This window comes from Physeter macrocephalus, chromosome 14 (genome assembly GCF_002837175.3).
Source record: "Physeter macrocephalus isolate SW-GA chromosome 14, ASM283717v5, whole genome shotgun sequence".
Lineage (NCBI taxonomy): Eukaryota > Metazoa > Chordata > Mammalia > Artiodactyla > Physeteridae > Physeter > Physeter macrocephalus.
Genome location: NC_041227.1, coordinates 56418569 through 56433073, shown reverse-complemented (window position 1 = coordinate 56433073; position 14505 = coordinate 56418569). Strand labels below are relative to the sequence as shown.

The window sequence follows — 14505 nt, the reverse complement described above, 5'->3', positions numbered from 1 at the left end:
AAAAAAAAAAATCATCGGATAATCTGAGTATAAATAGAAAATAATTACTAGTGAGGTGGTGATGTTCCTTCGCCTATTTTTGGTGGGTCTCTTTGTTGAGATTTTTTAGGCGGGTACACAGGCACCCGGAGGTGCGGGGTGTGTATGTGTGTGTTGGGTGGGGCGTGGGGGGAACACATGGCGACTCGGTTGCCCATATTCGGAAAAAGAATAAACCTTGCGCCCCAGTCATCCAGCTGTTCGCAGGCCACCCGGCGCTCTTCAACCCCGCCCGCCCGGACCTCACACCAACCCCAGGCCTCTCCCCGGCCGGGGGCTGCGTCCCCGCGTCTGCGTGTTCCGCCTCAAAGTTACTGGGTTGTGCGAATCGATTTAGATACTTTAAAAAAAAAAAAAAAAGCAAAAGGCAAATAGCTCCATTAATCCCAAATGCCTTCTCCCATCTGCTGAGACTTGCTCGTGCTGGGACTTGCATAATGAATAAGGCAAAAGGGGAAGTTGACGAATCAGGGTGTCTGGGGGGTGAAGGCACGCGGGGAGGGGGCTCCGGTCCTTGGAGGCCACGCCAGCCCGGGCAAGCGCGCAGCTGAGGTCGCTGCCCCAGGCAGGGAGAGGTGGCGACTGGAGAGGGGGACGAGGGGGTTAAGCGGAGGGGTGGCGAGGTCCCAATTCCAGGGACCTGGCAGCTCGGAGAAAGCGAGGCGGCCGCTCCAAGCACAGCTTTTGTTCTCGCCCTCCCCGCACTCTCCACCTCCCTCGCCACATTTTCGCGAGTCGTACGAGTTGCGGGCGGCACACACTCCTTGCCTCCCTCCCTCCCTCCCGCACACACGCGCGCGCGCGCGCGAGCTCACACACGCCCCCCTTCCCTTTCGGGCTCGCCGGCCCCTGTTTACCTAGAGGCTAGTATCTGGAATCCGAAGGCTGGACCCCCTCCCCAAAACCCAAGACTTCGGAGCCACGGGTTCCCTGGCTGTGTGTCTCAAGTCCGCTGCAAGCCTCGGCAGGAGGGGGCGGGAAGAGGGCGGGGGAGGGGGGAAGATACCCCTAACCCCCACACATGCTCATGTCCGCACCTGTGCTGAGCGCAGCGTCCCCTCTCTGCGCTCCCAACCCAAGTTGGCTGCCCGGGTGACATACCCCCGCGGAGAAGCCGGGGTCGGGGGGAGCGCCATTGCCTCCAGGAAGGTGGAGAGGGGAGAGTAGGGAGAGCGGCGCCCGGAGGGGACGGGGGGGGAAGGCAGCCCACCTGGACATGTGCTCCCTTTGGGGCCGGTGCGCTTTCTCCAGCCCCAGCTTGGTGAAGATGCCCACGAGCACCATGACGGCCACCACCCCGCAGATGATGTAAACGATTAGGTTGGTCTTGTCCTTGGTGGGGTCGTGCAGGGGGTCGTCCTTGCGCGCTGGGGGCTTGCCGGTGTTGAGCCAGAGTGGAGTGTCGTAGTTGGTGCAGGTGCTCTGGTTCAGTCGCCGCTTCTTAAACGTGCAGCAGAACCGGAAGCCACAAGTCCCGCAGCAGAAGATGAAGTCGCCCGAGCTGCAGTTGAACGGCGGGTCCCACTGGCCCATGACATCGAAGTAGCCCCGGCAGAAGTCCGGCGTGGGCGCCCGGGTCGGGGGTGCGTCCGAGACACCCACGCCCTCGGCGACCTCTCCGGAGGCGGCCCCCGAGCGGTTGGCCCCCGCCAGCACCACCACGCCGCCCAGCTGCGCCAGCTGCCCGTGCCCCGCTCGCTCCTGCGCCCGGCACACGCGGGCGCACAGCTCGGTGAGGAAGCAGCCAAGGAGCAGCCGGAGGACGCGGCGCATCGTGTTTCCCAGCCCGGGCTCGGCCGCTCGGCCGCCGCTGGAGCCGCTGCAGCCGCCTCTCGAGGCGCGGCCGAAGCTGCCGAGGCTGCTGCCGGGGGCTGCGAGCCGCCGCGGGCCGCACATGCAGGGAGCGGCGCGGGGCGCTCGGTGGTCGGCGGCCACTGCGCTCGGCTCAGCCCGCGTTCGCCTCCAGCGCGCAGCGCGCCGAGGGGCCGGCCGGGGAGGAGCGCGCCGGCCGGGCGGGGGGAGGAGGAGCGGGGGCAAGCGCGGGGTGCAGGTCCGGCTGGCCACAGGGGGAGGCGGGGGCCGGAGAGCAAGGGCGAGTCGGTCTGTCCGTGCCTCCCCTCGGCCGGCGGCTCGGGACTCGCCGCCCCGCGCCCGCTCGCAGGATCCCTCTCACCTCTCCAGCTGGCCAAGTGCGCCGGAGAGAGAGAAGCAACACTTGTGGAATGAAGGGAGGGCGGGAGGGAAGGGGGAGGGGGAGGAGGGCGGGCAGAGGAGGCGCGGGGGGTGGGGAGGGGGCGGGAGCGAGCTGGAGAGGGGCGGGGGCGCGGGAGAGGTGACTCGGGCTGGCGGGCGGCAACTGGGGGGCGTGCAGAGCTGAGCCTGGCTGGCGGGCGGAGAGGAACGAGCTCCGGCAGCCGCAGAGGCTGAAGCACAGCTCGGATTTCCCGGCAGGTGGAAACGGCTGCGGGACCTCCCGCGCCCTCTCTGGAGGGGAGCTGCGCCTCAGACCTGTTCTGGTCGCAGAGGCGGCTCCGCCCGGGGCTTTTTCCCGGGAGCGTGCGCAGCAGCTGCGGCTGGAGTCGGCCCACCAGGGAAGGGGTGACTCGAAGGGTTGAGGGACAGACCAGGTGGCTTCGGCGCGGGGGGTGGGGAGGGGGCGGGAGCGAGCTGGAGAGGGGCGGGGGCGCGGGAGAGGTGACTCGGGCTGGCGGGCGGCAACTGGGGGGCGTGCAGAGCTGAGCCTGGCTGGCGGGCGGAGAGGAACGAGCTCCGGCAGCCGCAGAGGCTGAAGCACAGCTCGGATTTCCCGGCAGGTGGAAACGGCTGCGGGACCTCCCGCGCCCTCTCTGGAGGGGAGCTGCGCCTCAGACCTGTTCTGGTCGCAGAGGCGGCTCCGCCCGGGGCTTTTTCCCGGGAGCGTGCGCAGCAGCTGCGGCTGGAGTCGGCCCACCAGGGAAGGGGTGACTCGAAGGGTTGAGGGACAGACCAGGTGGCTTCCATTCCAAGACAGACTGGGGCGCAGTCTGATCAGGATTACCCCTCCCAGGTGCGCGGGGCCGCCCTGCCCTTTCCCCGACTGTGCCCTCCAGCCAGAGCCACCACCCTTTTGGCTCAACTCCCCGGGGCCCAGGCGAGGACCAAGGTTGAGCTGGGAAGGCCGGTGGCAAGCGCCTGGGCCCGGGGTAAGCACCCCCGGGAGAGGGGCTCGGGATGAACTAAAGTCAAAGAAACGCAGGGGTAAGGTGAGGAAGCGGCCAAGGCCGAGGCAATGGCCTGTCCCAGAACGTCTTTCCTTGGGACTCTCCCAGGCCCCTAGACCTGCCACTCTGTCCCTCTTCGCCGTCGCCGCCTTCCCTGCGCTCCCCAGGAGGGCACACCGCGGCGCCGCCTCTGCGCGCCAGATCTGGTGCAGCGCAAGGCCTGGCGCCCGGACTCAGCTGCCCTCCGGTACCTGGAGCCCGCGCGCATCGGTCTCCCGGAGCCGGCTGGCCCCTGTGCCCACCGACCCTCCACCTCCCTGGATATCCTCACCGGGAGCTGCCGAGCCGGGCCTTTGCTTCCTCGGCTTTCAGTCTCCCGTCGTCAGTCAGTGTTTCCAAACCTACCCTCTCTCAAATCAGCCGGTTCCAGACATCCGTCGGCCCTCTCCCATTTCTCCCACTTCTTCCTCTCCTCGGCTTGAATTTGACTCCAGTAGCCCCTAAAACAGGATTTGTACCAAAGCTGCTACACCAAATTTAGATCCCCACACGCCCCAGCGTTTTGTTTTTTAATTGCATTAACTAAGTATACACTTAGCAGTAGGCTAGGCGATTTGCAGGGAAATGTTTCCACCACCCTTCTCTCCGTTTGGCTGCAGTCAAGGGCTTCTCAGGGCATTTTCAAAGAACCAAGAGCTTGGGCCACATATAAAATGACATACGGCAGGGGCGGGGGTGTCCCCTTAATTGAAAAAGCATGGGGTTTTATTGGGACTCCGTTGCAAGTTTTCTCAGAATGAGACGCAGTTCGGCTAATTGTGCCTTCTCTTTGAAGAAACGGTCACCTACTGTCTCCCCCAAAGACTTGCAGAAATGACCCTATTCCAACAAAAACACACCAGGGCAATACTGATAGAATGTATCCAGGGGTGTACCAGCCCTGGAAGACTCACTGAATGATGGGCTGTATGATGTACTAAACCCCTCAGGACAAGGCGTGAGATTGTGTAGTCTGAACTCATCGGATTCATCATAATGGGATCCCCAAAACAGGACAGTGTGGACTGTCTGTCCACCCACACACACCAGCACTGTGTAAGTCTCTACAAACACAGGCATTGGTGTGGGAGAGCTGACCACAGCTGACGTTTATTCAATGCTTGTAACATACCCACTAAGCTTGCTTGTTCTAAAATCACCTCCTCGAGAATGCTTAGAGCCGTGCCTAGCATCTAGCAGACAATCTGGGACTATTTGCTGAACCACTGAATGACTGACTTCATTTAACTCACCTGTTAGGTAATCTTACCAAGCTCACACACCAGAGGGAGAGACTGAGGCCCAAAGCAATTAAACCAGGTGCCCAAGGAAGCACAGCAAGGAAGTGCTGCCATTGGCATTTGACCCAAGAAATTTGACTCAGGTGCCTATGTTCTAATCACTGCAGGTAGTGCCTTCCTAAAATAGGCCTCCAGACTCTCCATCCACCTGACATTATGGGGATTTTTTTTCTGTCTTCCCACATTGAAATGTAAAGTCCACGGCAGAAAGGGCCTTGACTCTCACAGGGTCCCCCAGCATCTAGAACAATGTGGATATGGGAAACACTTGAAAAATATGTACAGGCTGTTTTAATGAACTAAGACCTTTTATGCAAGACCCTGTCTTAAACTGAGAGAGGAAAGGAACACCTAGGGCTGAGACAGATATGCGGAGGGGTTGGGATATTTCCACATACTAATTGAGAATTAGGAAGTTCTGCTCCAGCATGTTTGCTACAGTCCAGGAAGCTGAGGCTCAAATAAGGGCTTTGTCCAAGGTCATATGGCCAGCAAATGGGAAATGCACAGCTGGATGCAGAGCGCCGGGCTCCTAATCCCAGGTCTCCTGCCATCCTACCCCACTGCACCCCCACGGGACTCTTCCCAACAAGCATCAGGGCAACGACCCACTGAGGGCTAGGTCACAGACACCTTCCCGCAAGAGTTGGGGGTTTGAAGGCCCTTCTAAATTTGATTTTTTTAAAAAAGAACAATCTTAGCGAAAAGAGACAGAATCTAGACAGAAAAGTCCATTTCAGAATCTGCCTCCAATCTCTGTAAAATATTGCCTGTCACCAGGACATTTGAGTCTGGTCCTCAGAGGAGACTGGCTCTGGCTGCTGCTCCCGGCTTTAATTAACAGAGACTGCCCCCTGTTTGTCACAGGGAGAGTGCAGGGATCTTGCTTTGGAAAGAAGCGGACCTAATCCACTCTGCGTGGCTCATTTACCACATTCCATACCTGAAGCCCCGTGAGCTTTGCCCAAACCAAATTCCCTTCCTGCTCCTGCCGGCCATGGCCATGGCTGTCACTGCCCCCTGGAATACTGCCCGAGCCTATTTCCCAAGAATTTGAAAAATATGTAGAAGAGAGAGGAATAATCTTGGTTCTTTTTACTCGTCAAGGGAAAAAAGTTGATTTCCTCTGGGTATGTCAAGTCAGTAAATAGATTCATTACTTCGTACTAGATGTGTGCTTATTGGGAACATGCGATTGAGAATATATTTCTTTCAGGGCTTTGGAGGCTGGGGGGTGGGGGGGCATTGAAATACCTGGCAAGTTAATGGAAGATGAAAAATCATTAGTAAATGCCACCCCCTACCACTACCCAAATGAATTCGTGCAAAAGTGTTGAAATTAAAATGTAGCTCTTAATGAAAGTGCTTTCTATGAAAGGGATGATAACATTATTATTTACAACACAGGGGCTTTTAATATCTAAAGAAGAATTTCATTTGCTCTAGCCTTAATTATGTCAGACTGCAGTGCATGTAACAGCGAGAATGCAATTGTACTCCCCAACAATTAGGGGAGACAGCAACGAAACGAAGGATGTTCGCTTACCAGGACTTGCAATCAATGTCCAGAAGCAGCTCAACAAATTAGATTATTTGCGCTGTGGCCCTCACTCCAAGGAGCTGTTTGTTAATTGTCCCATCAGGTGGTCCTTAGGGTTTCAAAGCAGTTTCTAAGCAGCTGTTAGCCTTGAGAAAAAATAAAAGAGTTGAAACAGAAGCTTTAGTTTATAACCTCAGGGAGCTTCCCCGGTGAAATTCGAAACTGGCCGATCTCAGGAGAGAGAGGGAAGAAAGAAGCAGCCACTCCAGATTGGCAGAATTAATAAACAAGGGAACTTATAGTAGAGTTTGTCTTGGGTGGCTGCAAGAGGAGTAGATCGCTGCACCCATCTGCCAGAATCTTAACAGTTTATTTAGGTTTTTGCCTCCTTGGAACAGCTTCTAGTGAGGGAACAGTGGGTGGAATGTACATTTCAAGGACAGAGGAGCCTCAGATTGCCCAGGTCCAGCTCTCTGGTCAATGGGTGGTCACATCCTCTCGAAGACTTTCCCCAACAGAAGCCAAAATGTAGCTAGTACCTTGCCAGCTTCAAGCAACACACTGATTTGATGTATTTTAGTCTCTTGTTCTGAAAAGATAAGAGAAGCCTTATAACAGAAGTGAAGCAGGTCTGCAGTAAGGTTCTCTCAGACTAGAGGTGGTGTGTGAGATGATTTTTGGTGGTACCCCAACAAAGATTTTTAAAATAGTTTTATATTTGTTGAGGAAAAAATGCACAACCCAAAAGCTGAGAATTATGTTTTATTTGGTTGGACAATCTGAGGACTTCAAGCCAGGGAGACAGGACTCTCAGACCGCTGTGGGACTGCTCCAACGAGGTAAGGGAGGAGCCAGGATATACAGGAGTTTTGCAACAAAGACCAGGCAGTCGGAACATCAAAACATTACTGTTAATTGGGGGCTTCCCTGGTGGCGCAGTGGTTAAGAATCCGCCTGCCAACGCAGGGGACACAGGTTCGGGCCCTGGTCCGGGAAGATCCCACATGCCGCAGAGCAATTAAGCCCGTGCACCACAACTACTAAGCCTGCGCTCTAGAGCCCGTGAGCCACAACTACTGAAGCCCACGCACTCTAGAGCCCGTGCTCTGCAACAAGAGAAGCCACCACAGTGAGAAGCCCACGCACCGCAACGAGGAGTAGTCCCCGCTCTCGGCAACTAGAAAAAGCCCGCATGCAGCAACGAAAACCCAACACAGCCAAAAAATTAATTAATTAACAAAAAGATTACTGTTAATTAAAGAAAACCAGATATCTCAAGTTAATGAATTTAGCGCTTTTCTATGTCTGGGAAGATGGAAGAGTCTGGGCTCACTGAACTCATTCTTTTGATATGGTCCTCAGCTGTCTGGGGCCGGAATCCCGCTTTTCTCCATTCTGAATCCCCTCAGGGTGCACCGTTTGAGTTGACTGCAATGGCTAAGGGCTTGGCAGTGGGCAGCGCATTTGACTCCTTCCTGAGTTCCTCAGGGTTCGTTGTCCAGGAAGTCTGTAGTGGCTTGATGGCTGCAACGTCCTTTGTTTACTGGCATGGCAGGCAACATTTTTTCATTGACATTTATTTCAATGTGTATCAGAAAAAAATGACCCATCAAACACATGGCTTAAATGTTGAAGGTATAGTTAATTCTTTCAAGTACAACAATTTAAAGTCAATTTTTTAAGAATAATAAATATATTATAGTATTTATTAATGAAGTGAAATACGAATAAATAATATAAAGTGGCTGGTACTGAAAACCAAAGTTTAGGAAGCTTGGGCTTTGGTATCAGGATGGGGTTTCTCAACTTCAGCACTGCTGATATTTTGGAGCGGTTAATTAATTCTCCATTGGGGGGCTGTCCTGTGCACTGTAGGATGTTTAGCAGCATACCTGGACTCTACCCACTGGATGCCAGCAGCACCTCCTAGTTTTGACAACGAAAAACTGCTGACAAGACATCCCCAGGGGGCAAAACTGATCAAGAACCACTGAGTCTTGCCTATGTTTAAATCCCAGCTGTTTCTCAAATGAGGTTTATGACCTCGAATAAGTCACTTAAGCTCTCTAAGCCTCAGTTTCCTCATCTATAAGACGGGGATAAGAATGGTTCCTCTCCCCAGGCATATTACAGACATTCCATACCTTGTGTGGAGAGATCAGCACAATGAAAGTAACCTTACGTTGACCTTAAAAGTAAAGCAGCCAGTTATTTTACCAGCAAAATGGGTTAATTTGGGAATATCAGAGAATTGCAATTTGATACAAGCGAAAGCTCTACTCAAGTCCAGCAAACAAAGGAGAGGAGTGTTATTTTATAGCGAAAAGGAGGAAGTTAGGAGTCAGTGCTTTGAACAAAGGTCCCCTGGGAGGATTGCGAGATTTCAGGGTGGTGATGGCTTCCCATTGGCTGAGTTTGGACAGTTCCCATTGGATGGGCTTGTTGCTGGGGTGGGGGGAGGAAATCTTCCTTCCTCCTGCTGGGGTAGCAAAGAAGTGACACCTTCAGACTGGGAATGCAAGGTATGTTTCTTTCTGTTGGGGATCTGTAACTGAATGGAGTGGTAGTGCCTGAGAGTTCCCCCTTCTGGCCTCCAGACTCCATTTTAAATGAGGTTTCCTTTATTCAGTTTCACACTTAGCAGTGAAACACTCACTCTTACGACAGTAAACCTGAAGAGTATACAATGTGTCAGGCACTGCACTGGACACTGAAGAGACAGATGACTGAAAAAAGATTCTTGCTTTCCAGGATCGCAACATCTCCAGGTTGAGATAGAATATAGAGGCAGGGCAGAATTTTCCTGGGCGTGCAATCTCTCCAGCCTTACAGAGACCCATGCTCCAGAAGGCTCCATGCTTGGTTTAATGCTCTACAGTTGCCTTCTTGAAATTCCAAATGATTTTTGAACACATGGTCCCACCAATTATGTAACTGGTCCTGTATATAGGTAATGCAACTCCAGCAGAAACAGAGGTCAAGCTTATGGAAACTTAGAGGAGGATGTTTAGCTCCACCAACCCAGGAAAGGAGGACTTCCCAGAGGTGGTGACATTTGAGTTAACGTTAAGTTAATTTAAGTTAAATGTGTGTAAGCATTCTCAGAAACATAGCAGGCAGAATTTTGGTAGACCCTCTTTAAAAGTAGTTCTCAAAAGCTAGTCCACAGAACAATACCAGTATGTGTCGAGGTTTTCACTAAGCCATAGAAAATTGAGAAAAGTAAGGCTGATGAAATGTGTTCAAAAAACACCTCTTTTAATTGTTATATATTGTATTTGTTTTAACATTTTCTTTCTAAGGTAATGTTGTTGGAGTTACTCCATCTTAGTTTCATATTTATAGTGTGTGTGTGTGTGTGTGTGTGTGTGTGTGTGTGTGTGTGTGTTATTTTTAAAATATTTCTTACCAGCAAAGAATTGGAAACCTATCCTTCCCAATTTTGGTCATTTTACTATAAATGAAATCCCAGAGTCTGGGACAACTAATTTAAAAACATCATAGTAGCTTCTGTTTACAAGTAAAGTGGTAGGTTGAAGTAATTTTCTGAATAATTTAAGTCCCTTCAACTCTACTTGAGAAATCAAAATAGGTTTTGGGGTCATGAATTTTCCAGCTAGCTACACTGGTTAAAAGAACTAGCTTTATCCCTAGGAATCAACTGATACTAGATGAAAAACCCACAGCTGTTTACTCCCCAGACCCTGTCTCTCTGCTCAAATACCTATAAATACAGATTATATTAGTTAGTTTTTAACATGTAACAAATCATCCCAAAACTTAGTGGCTTAAAACAACTGCTATTTATTTAACTAATAGTTCTGTGAATTGGAAACTTTTAAATTGGCTTCAACTCAGTGGTTCTTCTGGTCTTGGCTGGACTCACTAATGGATTTGCTATTAGCTGCCAGGTCACCAGGGTGCTGGTTGGTCTGGGACAGCCTTCGGCTGGGACAGTTCCTCTCCACCCCATGAGGTTTCGCATATGCCATCAGGCTAGCCCAGGATATTTCACACGGTGCCTGGGCAGGTTTCCTAGAAATTGAGAGAAAGCATGAAAGCCCTATTGAGACCCAGGTCAGAACAATCACACCATCACTTCTGCCACATTCTGTTGGCTCAAAGCAAACCATAAAACCAGTCCCTATTCAAGGTGTAGAGAAATAGACTTCTTCTCTTGATGGGAAAAGCTGCAAAAAGTCACATTGAAAAGAGGCCTGCATACAAGGATGTGTGAATGACGGCAGCTATTTTTTATATCAACTGTCTCAGTCTGTTTGGGCTGCTATAATAAAATACCTTAGACTGGATGGTTTCTAGACAACAGAAAGTTATTTCTCACAGTCTGGAGGCTGGGGAGTCTAAGATCAAGGCAGGAGCATGGTCACATTCTGGTGAGAGCCCTCTTCCTGGTTCATAGCCAGCACCTTTTCATCGTATTCTCACATGGTGGAAGGGGTGGGGGGATCTCATTTGTATGAACAACAATCCCATTATGAGGGCTTCATGCTCATGACCTAAGCACCTCCCACAGGCCCCACCTTCTAATACATCACATTGGGCGCTGGATCTCAACATATGAATGTGTTAGGGACACAAACGTTCAGACCACAGCATCAACCTACCACATAGCTCAAATCCCATTACGACCAACCACAGTAGACTAAAAAATCTCCATATCACCAAGATTGCCCAGCCAGCAATATTCAAGGAGAAACTTATATACATGAATTGTGCTGCAACCAAAGAAGCAACAGTCACATAGAGGTGTGTTTTCACCTACATGTTCCCTTGGACATTTGAAAGTTCAGTGCATCAATGTCCAGCCATGTGTCCAAACCAGTAAACTGGAAGGTCTTTGATACCATCTTTTATTTCAACTTCCATGTCCTATTAATCACCAGGTTCTGTCAATTCTCCCTCCTAAATAAATATCAGATCCTTCCTCTCCTTTCATCCCCATTGTCACGGCTTCAGTTCAGCCCTCATCATTTCTCACAGTGACAATTACACTTTCCCCTAGTTTCACCTAACGCCCTATGTCCTTGTCCTGAATCCAACTGCCTTTCATTCACTTAACAGCCCTTTATTGAATGAGCACTTTGTGCCAAGCACTGTGCTAGGGACAGGCGGGTACAAGAAGAAATAAGAGAGAGCCTATAGTTTGGTAAAGAAAAGAAGCAAGAAAACAAATTTATTAGTCAGGTTAGGTCATCTGCTATAATACACAAACCCAAGATCTCAGGGGCTTAACGTATTAAATGATGACTTAGGAATCCAAGTCCCTCCCATCACGTAGCTCCGCCATTCTGAAATCATTTACTTTTAGCCATGTGGATACCATGTGGAGCCATGTATGTGGATGAAAGAGCAGATTGATTGAGTGAGGCAATTTATGGCCATGCCTGAATGGGGTATACATCATTCCCACCATATCTCATTAGCTGAACTTGATCACATGGTCCCAACTTAAGCACAAAGGAAGCTGGGAAATGTAGTCTTCCCATGTGCTCAGAGAAAGAAAGAGAATTGGTCAGTATATAACCAGTCCTTGCCTCAACAGATCATTGTAATACGTTTAATAGATGTTATGTGGTTGGAAAAGTGTAGCATCCTGTGGGAGCCAGGGGAGGGTTTAATACATTTAATATATCCTGGGATTCAAGAAGGTATGGTGGTGGACTGAATAATGGCCCCCAAAGATATCCAAGTCCTAATCCCTGGCACCTGAAACCCAGTATTTAGCAAAAGGGACTTTGTAGATGTGATTAAGTTAAGGATCTTGAGATGGAGAAATTACCCTGGATTATCCAAGTGGGCCCTAAATGTAATCACCAGTGTTCTTATCAAAGGGAGACAGAGGAAGATTTGACTACAGAAGAGGAAAAGGAAATGTGATGACTGATACAGAGATTGGGGTGATGCTGTTTGAAGATGAAGAAGGGTCCACAAGCCCTGGAAGCTGAGAAAGGACACTTGAAGCTGAAAAGGCACAGAATAGATTCTCCCCTGGAGTCTCCAGAACAAATCAGTCTGGCTGATACTTTTATTCTAGCTCATTCAGACTCAGTTTGGACTTCTGGCCTTCAGAAAAGTAAGAGAATACATTTTTCCTGTTTTAAAACATTCAGTTTGTGGTAATTTGCTACAAGAGTAAGAGGAAACTAATACAGTTATGCCAACACTGAGTTCCAGATAGGTATCACTCATTAATGAGTTAGGCAAAGAGACAGGAAGGCAGGGAGGGGGTGGAGGTTAAGGCCGAGAGGTAGCCAAGGTCCAGATCTAATAGGATTTGGTAGGAGGGTTGAATTTTAAGGGCACTGGGGTGGCCTAGAAGCAGGTGTGACCTGACCAAGATTCACATTTTTGAAGGATGACTCTTCCTGCTCCTTGGAGAACAGACCAGGGGAATCAATGCTGGAGATGGAAGTCAGTCATTTGCTTTATTCCAGAAGAAAAGTAGAAAGGCAGTAATCCAGCGTCATGGCAGAGGACTAACTGAATATGTAGGGGGACTCAGCAGGAGTTGGTGATGGACTTCCTGGGCTCCACCTGTTGACCAAGGCACAAGGGACATCTCCTCCATCAGTATAAGTTGTACCAACTCTGATGACCAATATTATCTTCAGAGGCCCTAACCAGCTTAGCCACCTATTCAGGACAGAGATGAAACAGGGAGGACTGAAGGAACAGGGAAAGTGCCTAGGAAACCCAGGTACCACCCCTTGGATGTCCTCCCCCAAATCCTACTGCTTACCAGGGCCACCATGTCCTTTGTAATTTGAGTAAAATAGCTCAAATACCATCTCCATACAATGGGAAATCCAGCATTAACCCCACCTCCACCACCACCCCCATGATCAATAGAGACTGATATTTCTCCTAATCTCTTCTGACTCTGATTTGCTGCTTCTGCTTGTACAGTTTTGCCTTACTGATCCCCAGGATGTTAAATATATATATTTACACACACACACACACACACACACACACACACACACACACACACTTTTCAAGATATAGTAAAAAAGAAAAGAAAAAAACAAGGCAAAAATAAAAGCATACTTACTGTTAGACTATATGGACCATTTCTGGAAAGATATACTAGACACAGTGGTGGCCTCTAGGGATAGGAACTGGAAGGGAAGAACAATTATTATACTTTCCTCCTTATACTTTTGTGTACTGTGTTTTAAACCATCTGTATGCTTTACCTATTCAAGAAAAGTAATCAAAGTGTGTTTAAAAGGAAAGAAAGAGGAGGAATGGATGAGGGGAGATGAAAAGAAAAGAAAGAGCATCAAACATCTCAACAGCAGCAACCACCTGAGTTCCGTTCCTAATGCCTCTCTGACCACAGATCCTTGACCTTGACCAAATCATTTTCCTTCTTTGGGCCTTGGTTTTTTCCTCTGGAAAATAGGTCAGCAGAATTTGATGCTCTCCAAGGTCCCAGCTCCAAAAATTCACCAGCAGAGCTAATTGCTCTGGCAGAACTTTCAAATTAAAGCAGTAATTGTGCTGGCTTCCCACAGCCACCTATGATGGAACCATCATAATATGAAATGGCCTTTTCTTTATTAGATCATCTTTGGAATCTGGAGCCTTAAAGGGTAGAAAATGAATCAAAAATAATATATTTGCAAATCCTGTAGAATAAGGATGATTTTTTTTTTTTACAAGAGGCACCTTTGAGTGTCTGACCAGCCCCTGACCCTCTTCAGAGAAATCTCTGCTTTCCTGCCCTCTGTAACCTGGTCAGAGGTGGCCCCAGATGCCCAAACCAGAAGGATCCAGTCAGTTATAATGCTGCCCAAAGCCAATTAGATTCCCCCTCAAGAACTTGAACTAAGAAACATAGATTGGAGGAGGATGCAGGTGAAGAGGACCATTACGTGAATGCTTAGCAACCAGATTGAAAGTAGCATGAGGGCAGAGATCGTGACAGTCTCATTCACTGCATGCCTGGGGTCTGCCACCATTCTGGCATACAGTAGGTGCTCAGTAAATATTAGTCGAAAGAAAAAAATAATCACTAGCCAAAAGGTCCATAAATTCTTATTGCTCCAGATCCCTGGTACCACCCTAGCTCGTTTCCTTTTGAGAACTAGATTTCCAGCTTTTCTTGGAATTCTAAGGGATTTTTATCTTTCTTTAAAAACCCACTTACCCCTAAGCTAATCTAAACAGATTTTAGTTTCTTTCACCCAGAAGAACCCTAAGGCAAGTTTTTTTTTCCCCAGTAATATGAATCAATTTTTTTTTTCCTGAGATAACTTTTTAAAATTAAATGTTACCAAAATTCATAGTAGGACTTCCCTGGTAGCGCAGTGGTTAAGAATCCACCTGCCAATGCAGGGGACACAGGTTTGAGCCCTGGTCC

At 49.6% G+C, this 14505-nt stretch overlaps 1 protein-coding gene across 1 annotated transcript in view; it reads right to left on the bottom strand.

Moving 5' to 3' along the window:
* The window catches only part of SHISA9 (shisa family member 9), a 293836-nt gene extending 291901 nt beyond the window's left edge, over positions 1-1935 (bottom strand). Inside the window, exon 1 of the mRNA XM_007100195.2 lies at positions 1250-1935. Coding sequence (XP_007100257.2) covers positions 1250-1935 — 686 coding nt within the window. The remainder of the gene's footprint in view (positions 1-1249) is intronic.
* Positions 1936-14505: the final 12570 nt, after the last annotated feature.